Consider the following 13,611-nt stretch of genomic DNA (forward strand, 5'->3'; position numbering starts at 1 on the left):
GCCAAATTTGAGCCTCATCTGTAAAGTGGCGTTTTCCTCCAAGGGGTGTTATGAGGACTAAATGAGACCAAAAACTGTGAAGCACTCAGAACTGAGGTTGGCACCCAATAATCATTCAATAAATGTTTCAGGAATAGATAACCCCTATGGAATATGAACCACTAAAAAAACTAGGGAAGAACAACAACAAAGAAAATATATTTTCTACTAGTGCTAGTAAATTAGCATTAAAACATCTTTCCCACTAACTAGTAAATTAGCATAAATTTCATACCAAAAAAAAAATTGTACTCCTGCCAAAAATTATAAAACAAGTAACAAAAGTAAATATGGGTTAATTTCTAACTGTATAAAATGATGAATCAGTGCTTTAGAACAAATAGTCTATTTTCCTAAGATGCTGACTCTCTTTACATACATATGTCAAGAATTCCATATTAGGAGCAAGGAACAAAGAGGATTGTTAAAAAACACAAATTCACAGTTCGTGTCATTAAATTTTATTCCTCCTCCTGTCAGACAGAACCAAGAAAAAGATGAGTATCTCCTGGGCCCTGGCAGGAAGCCTTAGCATTTCCAGAGGTCCTGCTGGTATCACAGCAGTTTCCTCTCCTTCATTTTTATGATACTTAATATGATAAATCTTTTTTTAAAAATAACAAAGTTTACAGTGAAGGCATAAAGGTAATTACATGTTAGTTCTATGGTATATATGCTGACTGGCAACTTTTTTCTTTCTGACCGGCAACTTTTTGTAAAAGTTTTTTTTTTTCCTTAAAGTCACACAAACATTAAACGAATATTCTTTTTTTTTTTTAAATTAATTAATTAATTAATTTATTTTTGGCTGTGTTGGGTCTTCGTTTCTGTGCGAGGGCTTTCTCTAGTTGTGGCAAGCGGGGGCCACTCTTCATCACGGTGTGCGGGCCTCTCACTATCGCAGCCTCTCTTGTTGCGGAGCACAGGCTCCAGACGCACAGGCTCAGTAGTGGTGGCTCACGGGCCTAGTTGCTCCGCGGCATGTGGGATCTTCCCAGACCAGGGCTCGAACCCGTGTCCCCTGCATTAGCAGGCAGATTCTCAACCACTGCGCCACCAGGGAAGCCCGAATATTCTTCTTTTTAAAACTTAGAGTATAACACATAACATTTTTCATATTTTTTCTTGGATATTTTACACACTTATTTTTCAAATGTCTTCTACACTCAGCTTGAATAGACTTGCCTTAAAAAGAATATTTAGAATATTTGAGATTCCAATAAATCTCAAGATTAAAGAGACTTTATATTGATTTAATAATGATGATCTTTTCCAAAAAAAGTATGTATTAAAAATTTATTCAAATCCTTTTAGGTCTCAGTAATGCTTTAAAGGTTTCTTTCTCCCATATACATCAGATACATTTTTTTTTTCCTTTAGGATTTTGTTTCTACTCTTAACATTTTTCTTCCATTGTATTTATTTTTTAATTTTAATTTTTTTTGGCTGCACCGTGAGGTTTGCAGGATATTAGTTCCCCGACCAGGGAATGAACCTGGGCCATGGCAGTGAAAGCACCGAGTCCTAACCACTGGACCACCAGGGAATTCCCACCTTCCATTTTACTTTTGAACTGGTTAGTGGTTTGTATATAGAAATGCTGTTGATTTCTGTACATTAATTTTGTTTCCATACTGTATTGAATTCTCTTGTTTCCTCTTCAACTGCCCACATACATAATTGTATCGCCTAGATATAATTTTGTATGCACCTTCCCAATTTTTATCTTTTTTTTCTTTTCTATATGCATATAGAATTACAGTAAATAAATGTGGTACCATGAGTAATCTGGTTATGTTCCTGACTTTAGTAGGAATATGTATCATTTCCCGCAGGAAACATGGTTCTGGCCTTTAGCTTAGTATGTGTGTAGAATAATTTTTTAAAATATCATGTTAAGGAAGTGTCCTTTTACTTCTATTTTATAAATAGATCCTCTTTAAAAAATCTCAAATTCTGATTTAAAAAAAAATTAGTAGCTCTATGGAGCTGATTATATATTTTTTTGAATATGATAAATTATATTAATGGATTTCCTTAAATTGAAACATCTTTCTGATAGACAGAAAAAAATGTTTCACTCAATTCTTCTCCAATTACAGACAGTCCCCAACCTAAGATAGTTTAACTTATGAATTTTCGACTTTACAATGGTGCAAAAGTGATACACACAGAAAACATAGATACCTTGAATTTTAAGTTTTGATCTTTTCTCAGGCTAGCTTTATGTGGTATGATACTCTCTGGTGATGCCGGGCAGCGGCAACAAGCCATAGCTCCCAGTCAGCCATGTGATCACATGGGTAAACAACCAGTACACCCTTAAAACCATTCTATACCCATTAAACCATTCTGTTTTTCATTTTCAGTACAGCAGTCAATACATCACATGAGATATTCAACACTTTATTATCAAATAGGCTTTGTGTTAGATGATTGAAGGCTAATGTAAGTGTTCTCAGCATATTTAAGGTAGGCTAAACTAAGCTATGATGTTTGGTAGGTTAGGTGTATTAAATGTATTTTCAATTTATGCTATTTTCAAGTTATGATGGGTTTATCAGGATGTAAGTCAGGAAGGTCTGTAGTCTACAATTCTTTGCAATTCCAATTAAAATCCCAACAGCGTTTTTTCCTTAGAGCTAGATAAACTGATTCTAAAATTCAAATGAAAGCACAGAGGTCCCAAAGTAGCTGAGAAATTTTTTAAAACTGGAACATTTGTGTAGTGGGAAGTGGGGAAATCCCTGCCAAGCAAACAGGGTTATTATAAAGTTAAAGTAGTTAAGACAATGTAAACACACACACACACACACACACACACACACACACACACACACAGAGCATAGTACTGGTATAGATGTAGACAAATAGATTAAAGAAACAGAATAAAGAGTCTAGAAACGATTAAGCATGTATATTATAAAGGTGGCATCACAAAGTAAAGATCTATTTAACAAATGGTATTGGAACACTGGTCACCTACATGCAAAAATAATTTTACTGATATAATTATCAGTAAATTCCTACCTTGGACCAATTACAAAATTGAATTCCAGTTGGATCAAAGACTAAATATGAAAAGCAAAGCTTTGAAAAGAAACTGTAACATAACATTAGGAAAGATATCTTATAAAATACCAACATTGGCAACTCATGAAAGAAGACCATTAAACATTAATGTTGCATATGTCATTTCAAAGAGGGCTTATGAGACCAAAACCAGGAGCTCTTAATGCTGTGACCAAAGACTGAAGTTCTCCATGGAATGTAATAATAGTCACTCAACAGTGCTATGTCTTCCTGAGGAGATACAAGATTTAACCACTTATATCCATGATTGCTGATATGGGAAAGTAAAAATAAATGTTTCCCAAGTTTAACAACAACAATAAAAATTAATGTTGCATATTAATTTTGACTGAATTCTTACTGTATGCACAAACTTATCATATGTTAGATGAAACTATCCAAATTTAAAGTTTATATACAACAAAAGATACACAATAACATATAAGTGACAAATTAGAAGAAGATATCTCCATAAATCCTAATGCTGAAGCAGGCATTCTTAAAATCCCTTAATTTCAAGTAGAAAAAGGACTAATGGCATAAAATGGACAAATAATATGAACAGTCAATTGGCAAAATTTGCATTTCTTCACTCATGAGTGGATTTCCATTTGTACAGTATCATAAGAGTGTGGTCCTAGAGTCAGGTTGCATGGGTTTGAATCCTGGCTTTACTGCACACTAGATGCATGAAGTTATGTAAGTTTCTTAATCTCTGTGCTTCACTTCCTTTCTCTGTAAAAATTAAAATAATATCTACCTTACACACTTCTGATAATGATTACATGAAATAAGCTATGTTAAGCTTATAGCACAATATACCTGGCACATAATAGGTACTCAGTAAAGCTATTATACTTATTGCTGTAGAAGATTTTTCTAGCTGCTGGGTAGTCTATTCAAATATAAATAAAAGCTGCCACGGAATATATTTACATTCATATTCTAGAATGAATGCCCAGAAACATAGGCAGTCCATTTCTGTTTGATAGTCCAGACCAAGATGTCTGGCTCTAGTGTCTGAAAGGAACTGAATGAAGTTTTTGAAAGCTAATAGAGTGTCCTATTTGTAGATCACAACTCCTTATCTCCAGCTTTTTACTTTATAAGGAAAATTCACATGTGAACTAATTATTTGGAATCCTCTCATAAAAGATGGTCATTACCCACTAATTCAAAATACATCTAAAAAATGTATCTACAAATCTGAATAGTCTTTTTTTTTGTGACATTTTTATTTTAAAATATTTATTGGCCACTTGCATTTTTTCCAACTGCTTGCTCATGTTCTTCACCCAATTTTCTATTTTCTTAATTATTGGTTTTCAAGAATTGCTAGTATATTTCTGCATATGTATTACAAAAACTGTTTCCAGTTTTGCCTTATTACAGTGTTTATGGTAGTTTTATTGAAGAGAAGGATTAATTTTGTGAACACAAATGAGGCATCTACTCTTTTATCTTATCAGTTTCATATGTTAAAGTAAAAAAGTAGGTCAATGAATACAGCGAACACATTCAAAGACCTTTTCAGGTAGAAAGATTTATATAGCTAATAATTATTAACAATATTTATCATTTATGGAGCACTTACTATGCATTTAACCCTCCCAATATTCCTATGGGGTAAGTATTATTATTATCCCCACTTACAGATGATGTAACTAAGGCCAAAGAGATTAAGAAACTTGCCCATAATCATGCACTTAGTAAGTCACTGAGCCAAGATTTGAACCCAAGTCTGTCTAGGCCCAGAAAACCACTCTGCCAAAAGGAGAAATAACTGGATAAGCCACAGAATCATATGGTCAATAGAAGTGTGTATGTGTTTCAGGATGGAAAAGATATGAGCTGAGGAAAAAGAGGCAGTGGAAAATATTTAAAATACAGAAGTATGAGGGATTCCAGTGTTGGAAACAAAAAGAATCAACAGCAGAGGAAAATGAGTCATTTTGTAAGAAGATGAAGAATACTGTATCTTTTGAGACCATAAAAAAAAGACGTGGAGAGTTACAGATACCAGAACTATAAAAATTCTGCCACAGAATTTTAGTATATATTTTAGCTCAACTTAAAAAGTCTCGGGCTTTCCTGGTGGCGCAGTGGTTGAGAATCTGCCTGCCAATGCAGGAGACACGGGTTCGAGCCCTGGTCTGGGAAGATCCCACATGCTGCAGAGCAACTGGGCCCGTGAGCCACAACAACTGAGCCTGCGCGTCTGGAGCCTGTGCTCTGCAACAAGAGAGGCCGCGATAATGAGAGGCCCGCGCACCGCGATTAAGAGTGTCTCCCGCTTGCCACAATTAGAGAAAGCCCTCGCACAGAAACGAAGACCCAACACGCCAAAAATAAATAAATAAATAATTCTTTTAAAAAAAAAAAAAGTCTCAACTGAAGGAAATATATATGGAGGATCATCTGAAAGAAGTACTCGATTTACTCTTCCTGATAATTCTAGTTTTTAATCTATGGCCAAGAAGGACTTTTAATAAACTGAGCTTAAAATCCTAAGAATTATGGAATTATTTTGGATTTCTTTTTGACCTAGGTGCCAATGAAAAGCTTTCTTCTTTCCTGAATTATAAGCTTTTTCCTCATAAGTAGTGCAAATTATGGGATGAACTTTATGTCTCAGGTTGCTTTTGCTTCTCCAGATCATATTCAAAAAATTTTTTTTAAAGATTTTTTGTATGTGGACCATTTTTAAAGTCTTTATTAAATTTGCTACAATATTGCTTCTGTTTTATGTTTTGCTTTTTGGGCTGTGAGAAATGTGGGGTCTCAGCTCCCTGACCAGGGAATTGAACCCTCACCCCCTCCATTGGAAGGGAAAGTCTTAACCACTGGACTGCCATGGAAGTTCCTCAAATTTGAACTCAAGTTTTATAATCCTGTATGGACCTGTTTCTGCATAGCCATATGTCAAATTTCCCCAGGTTCTGACCTTCTAGCTGTATTTTTCCTCACCTTGATTTTTGATTTAGTTTTTTCCAACTTACTGGTATGTTAAGGTAACCCATTGCAACTGCATTGTAAAATAATGCAGGAAACAAATAAATACTTAAAACGTACAAGAGGGGACTTCTATGGTGGTGCAGTGGTTAAGAATCTGCCTGCCAATGCAGGGGAGACGGGTTCCAGCCCTAGTCCAGGAGGATCCCACATGCTGCGGAGCAACTAAGCCCATGTGCTACAACTACTGAGCCGGTGTGCTGCAACTACTGAAGCCCGCACGCCTAGAGGCCGGGCTTGGCAACAAGAGAAGCCACTGCAATGAGAAGCCCGTGCACCGCAATGAAGAGTAGCCCCCGCTCGCCGCAACTAGAAAAAGCCCGCGCACAGCAACGAAGATCCAACGCAGCCAAAAATAAATTAATTAATAACAAAAAAAAAGCAACGTACAAGAGAACTGGTCATATCCTCTTCTTCCTTGAAAAGGGCAGAATCTGGAGAACACCAAGCTGAGGAAAGAGAAATAAAAATCTGTTTACTTCAGAGCCCCAGATAAAGGACTAGAGAAATCTTCAGCACCAGCTATAAGATCACCTATAATGATCCTCAGACCTTTGAGAAATATTAACCACCACCAGGCTACAGAGACACTGAAATGTACATAGATGGCTTGTAATTTAATCATACAGGGTTCTATGGGAATTTCTGGAGGGCTAAGTCTAGGGTGCCCAATGAATCTATTTCCCTAGTTTCCTGCTATTTTATTCCTAATAGGAGATTTTTAAAGTACATAATAATAAATACCACAAAGATTTAAGGATTAAATTATTTATGAAGCACTGTAAAGAATTTGGAAAAAACTTTAATCAGAGACACGTTACAGGCATTGTGGAACATTCATATGATGGAATGAAATGCAGTTATAATTCTAAAGACATTTTAAAATAACTTAATTGACTTATTTTTTACCCTAAAAATTTCAGGGCCTTAAGGTTAAAAATGGAAGACTGAATACTTGCATTTATTTCTGCTCTCTCTGAAACACAACCAAAACAAAAGAAACAAAAGAAACAATCTCACAAGGACAAAGAATACAGAAGATTTTAGCGGATAAGAGATGTCAACAAAATTTTGAAAGATAGAGAGCAAATGACTGGTTTCTAACTTAGAGAAAGATGAAGCTTAAGTGAGGGTGGGGAAACCATGGCAGAACACTTGAAAGGCTCAGGAATGGAGGTATTAGGTACTGCTACAGGCAGGAGTTTGGGGTGGGGCTGAAAAACAGGGAACTACATACAAGGTGGGGTTGAAGCAATGTAGAGAAAATAAGGGAATTAAGTAAAAGCTGTCAGATTGAAAGATGAAGTGCTCCCCTCAACTTTTTTCTTTTCTTTGCCTCCCAAAAGCAGGAGTCCTGGCTTATACTCCTCAAACAATCTAGGACTTCTTGCTGGGAAAACTGACTAGCTCAAAAGAAAATGCATACATATCCTGACATTTGGTCAACCTCCAACCTCGAACAAAACACCATATTAGAAAGAAGGGCAAGGAGAAGAGTGGGTGGGAGTCGGGGTGGGGTGAGGGTGATGAGGAAGGGGTTAGATAGAAAACAGAGATAAATCCTTATTTCTACTGTCAAAAGTCAATAGGAAATATCTAAAACTGAATTCAAACATTAGCAGTATGAGGATGTTATTCAGGAAAGCAGAGCTGAATACCAGAATATCCAGAAAAAAATGTTCCAAGTAATTGCCTATGGGTAGTGGGACCAGGGTATGGAAGGAATGGAACAGGAAACTTTTGTTTACAGTTATATATTTAACAGTACTTTTTAAAAAATCTAAATGTATTTAAGAAAAATAGGAATTATATTAAAAATTTATTTTAAAAAAGTTGTCAAGTGAATAAAATAAAAAACAAACGTCAACATGGTCAATAACTTGTGAACTTTCTTGGTAGGAGTACTGAACTTCGTAACTCTTTTTACAGACTCTCTCCTAAACTCTGCCCATCTCTGAGCCACCTCACCTGTCCTTTCCATCATCTGGGTCAAACGCTCCGTTGTCACACAGCCTACTGCTGATCTCTGAAGGTTGAGATGTCATTCAGGCCTTTCCCACTCTAAACAGAGGGGTTAAGATAGGGTGCAGGTCTAGCAATTCCAGGGTCCACTCTATCTCAGGACTCCCCAGCTTCCAGGGAAGGTCTCAGATCAGGAGGTCTCCTTCCACGATAGATACCTGCTCTTCACGGTTCTTTATCCTCACATCACAGATCTGTCTTATCTTTGTGGAGCCAGGACCTGTGGGCTTATGATATAAATCCAATTTACCTGATGTCTTCTCACTGGATCCCTATGGGAACCAGCCTCCAAGGTGGCCCCCAATGATCGTTGTCTTCTGGTATTCATGTCTTTCATATACCCCTCCCACACTGAATACAGTTGACCTGTATAACCAATAGGATATTGCAGAAATGACAGTGTGTGACTTCCAAGGTTAGGTCATAAAAGACATCATGGTTTCTGTCTTGCACATTTTTTTTTTTAATTTATTTATGGCTGTGTTGGGTCTTCGTTTCTGTGCGAGGGCTTTCTCTAGTTGTGGCAAGCGTGGGCCACTCTTCATCGCGGTGCGCGGGCCTCTAACTGTCACGGCCTCTCGTTGCGGAGCACAGGCTCCAGACGCGCAGGCTCAGTAATTGTGGCTCACGGGCCTAGTTGCTCCGTGGCATGTGGGATCCTCCCAGACCAGGGCTCGAACCCATGTCCCCTGCATTGGCAGGCAGATTCTCAACCACTGCGCCACCAGGGAAGCCTGTCTTGCACATTTTTGAATCACGCACTTTGAAGGAAGCCAGCCACCATGCCATGAAGACACTCAACAAGCCTTAGGGAGAGGCTTGTGCTCGCAGCCAACACCAATTTGCCAGCCATCTTGGAAGCAAATCCTCCAGTCCCCATTAGCCTTCTGATGACTGCAGCCCTGCCAGCAATTGACTGCAACTTAATGAAATATCTGAGCCAGAATACCCAGCTAAGTCACTCTCCACTCCCCAAAAACTGAGATAATAAATGTTTATTGTTGTTTAATATGTTTATTGTTGTTTAAGCCACTAAATTTTGAGGTACCTTATTACACAGTAATAGATAATTAATACAGTCCCAAACAATTAGCTTCCTTGCTTGTAATTCACAGTCCCTGGAGTCACTGACCAGAAATGCTGAGACAGCAGGAGTCTGGAAGAAAACTCAAAGACTCAGCAACTCAGGCTGAACCAATAGAAACACTAAGAGTCTAGAAACAAAGTGAATACAATAGTGATGTTCACATAATATCTGCTCCTCAAATATCTTTTGTAAGCATAAAGGTGTAGGCCTGATGCAGTGACAGATATAAAGCTGAGTCAAAAAACATTCAGATTTTCAGCAACCCCAGATTTGGTGTGAAAGAGAGGTGCATTAAAAGTCCAGCTACTCCATTTCCTATCTATCTTGACAATTGAGATAAACGAGAGTTGTAACATAGAACTCCCATGCTCGTCATTTGAAATGAGAATTATACTCATGTCACAGTGACATTGTCACATGACATTAATTTATCATCTATGGTGAAAAAAATGATACACAAGAGAGTAGACTAATCCTTACTCTGAATGACAGAAAAGAAATAATAAAACAGAAAACATTCAATTATAATAAATTTTGAGAAGTGTTATGCTTGGGATATACTCCTACTGTCCCTCACACAGTTTCTATTTTTTTCGAATGGCAATTATCACTAACAAATTATATAATTTATCATGCATATTGTCTTTCCACCTCCTCATATAAAATACATGAAAACAGGGATTTATTTTTGTCTTTTTGCCACTGATAGTAGGTGCTCAAAAAATATGTTGATAAACTGGTATAGCCACTAGGGAAAACAGTATGGCAGTCAAAAAATTAAGAATAGAATTACTATATGATCCATAAATTCCACTTGTGGATATATACCTAAAAGAACTGAAAGCAAGGACTTGAACAGGTATTTGTACACCCATGTTTGTAGCAGCATTATTTGGAATAGTCAAAAGAAACAAACAATCCAACTGTCCACTGACAGATAAATGGATAAACAAAATGTGGTATATACAATCAATGAAATATTATTCAGCCTTAACAAGGAAGAAAACTCTGACACATGCTTTAACATGGATGAACCTTGAGAACATTATGCTAAGTTAAATAAACCAGTCACAAAAGGACAAATACTGTACAATCTGGTACACAGAGTACATAATGAGGTAAAGTCAAATTCATAGGGACAGAAAGTAGAATGGTGGTTGCCTGGAACTGGGGGACTGAAGGAATGGGGAGTTATTGTTTAATGGGTACAGTTTCTGTTTTGCAAGATAAAAAGAGTTCTATGGATAAACAGATGGTGATGGTGGCACAGCCATGATGGATGTAATGCCACTGAACACTTAAAAATGGTTGGTAAGATGGTAAAATTTTTGTGTATTTTTTTTGCCTTTATTGAGGTATATCTGATACAAAAAAACCCTGCACAAATCTACGTGTATATGTCCTGATCAGTTTGGACATATTCATATATCTGTTAATACCAATACCATAACCAAGGTACTAAACATATCCATCACCTCCAAACACTTCCTTGTGTTTTGTGTTTTTTTTCCAGTAAGAACAGCTAACATGAGATCTACTCTCAACGTATTTTAAAGTGCATAGTACCACTTTGTTAATATAGGTACTATGTTGTACAGGGCTCTAGAACTTATTCATCTTACATAACAGAAACTTTGTACCTATTGGAAAACAATTCCCCATTTCCCTCTCTCCCAGCCCCTGGCAACCACCATTCTACTCCCTGCTTCTTTGAGTCTGATTATTTTCAATACCTCATGTAAAAGAATCATGTAGTATTTGTCCTGTAACTGGCTTATTTCATTTAGCATAATGTCCTAAAGGTTCATCCATGTTGTCACAAATGTCAGGATTCCCTTCTTTCTTAAGGTTGAATAATATTCCAGTGTACATATATGCCACATTTTCTCTACCCATTCATCTGTTAATGGATAGATGTTTCCATATCTTGGCTACTATGAATATTGTTGCAACGAACATAGGGGTACAGATATTATGATAGCAAATTTTATGTCATGTGTTATGTTATCTCTATTTTACCACAATTAAAAAAAATACACACAGAGTGTACCCTTGAACAACACGGGTTTGAACAGTGTGGGTCCACTTACACGCAGATTTTTTTTTCAGTAAATACATACTACAGTACTACTACACGATCTGAGGTTGGTTGAATCTGCAGCTGCAGAACCTAGGATACAGAGGGCCAACTGTAAAGTTCTACTTAGATTTTTGACTGCAAGGGGTGGGGAGGGAATCGGACCCCCACGTTGTTCAAAGGTCAGCTGTACATATTGAGCAAATGAATAAATACTAATTTGGGGTAATTAAAATTAGAAGAAAGCCAAATATCAGATAAGAATAACATAGAAATGGGTGGGTAGTTTGGAGTTCAAGTGTTCTAAAACCTTATTTAAGTTTGGGTTTTGTTAAACATGCATGTTAAAAATTCAAGGATAAGAGGGCTTCGCTGGGGGCACAGTGGTTAAGAATACGGCTGACAATGCAGGGGACATGGGTTCGAGCCCTGGTCCAGGAAGATCCCACATGTCGCGGAGCAACTAAGCCCGTGCACCACAACTACTGAGCCTGAGCTCTAGAGCCCATGAGCCAAAACTACTGAAGCCCACATGCCCTAGAGCCCGTTCTCTGCAACAAGAGAAGCCACTGCAATGAGAAGCCCGCTCACCACAACTAGAGAAAGGCCACACGCAGCAACAAAGACCCAACGCAGCCAAAAATAAATAAATTAATTAATTAAAAAAAAATTCAAGGATAAGAAACCAAAGCATTGGAGAAAGAAATGGGGATAAGGTAAACCTGCACAATAAAAAAAGAAGGCATAATAGAAAATAAAACAAATTTTTATCAGCAATCACAATAAATGTAAATGAATTAAACTCACCTATTAAAATAACAGTCAAACAGGATAAAAAGGGGAAAAGCCCAGCAATATGCTCTTAACAAGAGACAGACCTGAAGTATAAAGACATAAAGGGAAGGGGTTGTAAAATGAAATTCCTGGAAAATACAATAACAAAACGTGAGAAGCAATATTATCAGACAAATGAGAACATGGACTAAAAGACATTCACCAGGATAAAGAGGCATGTTTCTTAATGTCGTAGATTGGAATCTTGGTCCCAATGTTTCACCCTCCGCTAAGAGGATTACACATTCACACTTTTTGTCTTGCCCTCTGACTGGGTGTAATTAATGTTACACTTAGGCACCTGAATAGCTTTCGCTAACCTAATATTAGTATACTTTGGAGCAGAGGTTTTTAAGGGTGTTTTTATGATCTGTCTTGTATGCTGGTGATCCACCAGGAGAAGCACATGTTCTGGTAACCACTGTCCTTTTAGCCTGAGCTGCAGAAAGAATACATGTGGAGCAGGTCTGAATCGATTCTGCAGTCCAGCCACCCAGGCAAGCCCAGCCTAGATAAGCTGAACACAGAACCTGCAAACCTGTGAACAAGAGAATAAATGCTTGCTGTTTCATGCCACTGAGTTTAAGAGTGGTTTGTTAGGCAGCATTATTATGGTCACAATAACTAATACATATAATAAAAGAAGACATAGGAAGATGAAATAATAAATCTGGAAAAGATCACCAAGGGAAACTGGAGCACAACAGAACCGGGCCAAGAACTGCTGGGGGCAGCAAAGGGGACTAAGAAAGAGTGGCCAATGGGGAGGAAAGACCACGTGAAACCAAATACAGAAAATTTTTTCATGCGGTTACCAATTATGCCAAAGGCTACACAAAAGTCAAATGAGGTAAGACAAGAACCACTACACATATCACAATTGCAAACACCTCCACACTCTGCACATCTACCTGACAATCACAGACAACACCACACACGTTATCATAAATCACAGACAATTACAAACATCACCATGACACAAATATCCCATCACAATTACTCCACCACACTCAACACAACCACACCCCCATCACTGTCGCATCATCACAATCACACACACACACACACACAGGATCACAACCCCACAGTCCATCATAATCACACACACACTAACTCTTCACCAGTTTCTTGTCCCAACAACTCCAGCCACGCTCCAGGAGCGTACTCCCACCCCGAGCACTCTGCACTGCCACTACTCCAGACACTCTGGGCCTCCTTAAAGGCTCCGCCCCGTCAGCGGCGCGCGCTGGTTCAGCCCAGATTGCTTGAGGCCCTCCTTCAAGTCCCGCTCCGGGGACGCGGTAGCGTCACCTGCCGGAAAGGCCCGAGTGCACATCTAACGCGCAGTTTCTGGGAGGCTGGGTGAAGGTGACACGCACGATGGCCCGAACCAGACGCCGGTAACGCCGAACCAACCCTCCGCACCCGCCTCCCAACGGAAGTTCCACTACACAACGCCTCCCAGAAG

The 13,611-nt window shown here is 38.1% G+C and overlaps 1 protein-coding gene across 13 annotated transcripts in view; it reads right to left on the reverse strand.

Annotated features, from left to right (window-relative positions):
• The window catches only part of ZNF568 (zinc finger protein 568), a 40,312-nt gene extending 26,712 nt beyond the window's left edge, over positions 1 to 13,600 (reverse strand). Inside the window, exons 1-5 of one of the 13 annotated variants that reach the window (XM_082367346.1) lie at positions 13,265 to 13,600; positions 12,117 to 12,187; positions 8,304 to 8,365; positions 8,092 to 8,184; positions 6,514 to 6,572 (exon numbers count right to left, since the gene is read on the reverse strand). In XM_082367346.1, coding sequence (XP_082223472.1) covers positions 6,514 to 6,572; positions 8,092 to 8,107 — 75 coding nt within the window. In that variant the 5' untranslated portion in view covers positions 8,108 to 8,184; positions 8,304 to 8,365; positions 12,117 to 12,187; positions 13,265 to 13,600. Of the gene's footprint in view, positions 1 to 6,513; positions 6,573 to 8,091; positions 8,373 to 12,116; positions 12,188 to 12,306 lie in introns of all 13 variants that reach the window. The other 12 variants (XM_082367350.1, XM_082367354.1, XM_082367349.1 and 9 more) reach the window with 12 other exon arrangements.
• Positions 13,601 to 13,611: the final 11 nt, after the last annotated feature.

This window comes from Balaenoptera borealis (genome assembly GCF_965194805.1).
Source record: "Balaenoptera borealis genome assembly, chromosome: 19".
In the NCBI taxonomy this organism is placed as follows: domain Eukaryota; kingdom Metazoa; phylum Chordata; class Mammalia; order Artiodactyla; family Balaenopteridae; genus Balaenoptera; species Balaenoptera borealis.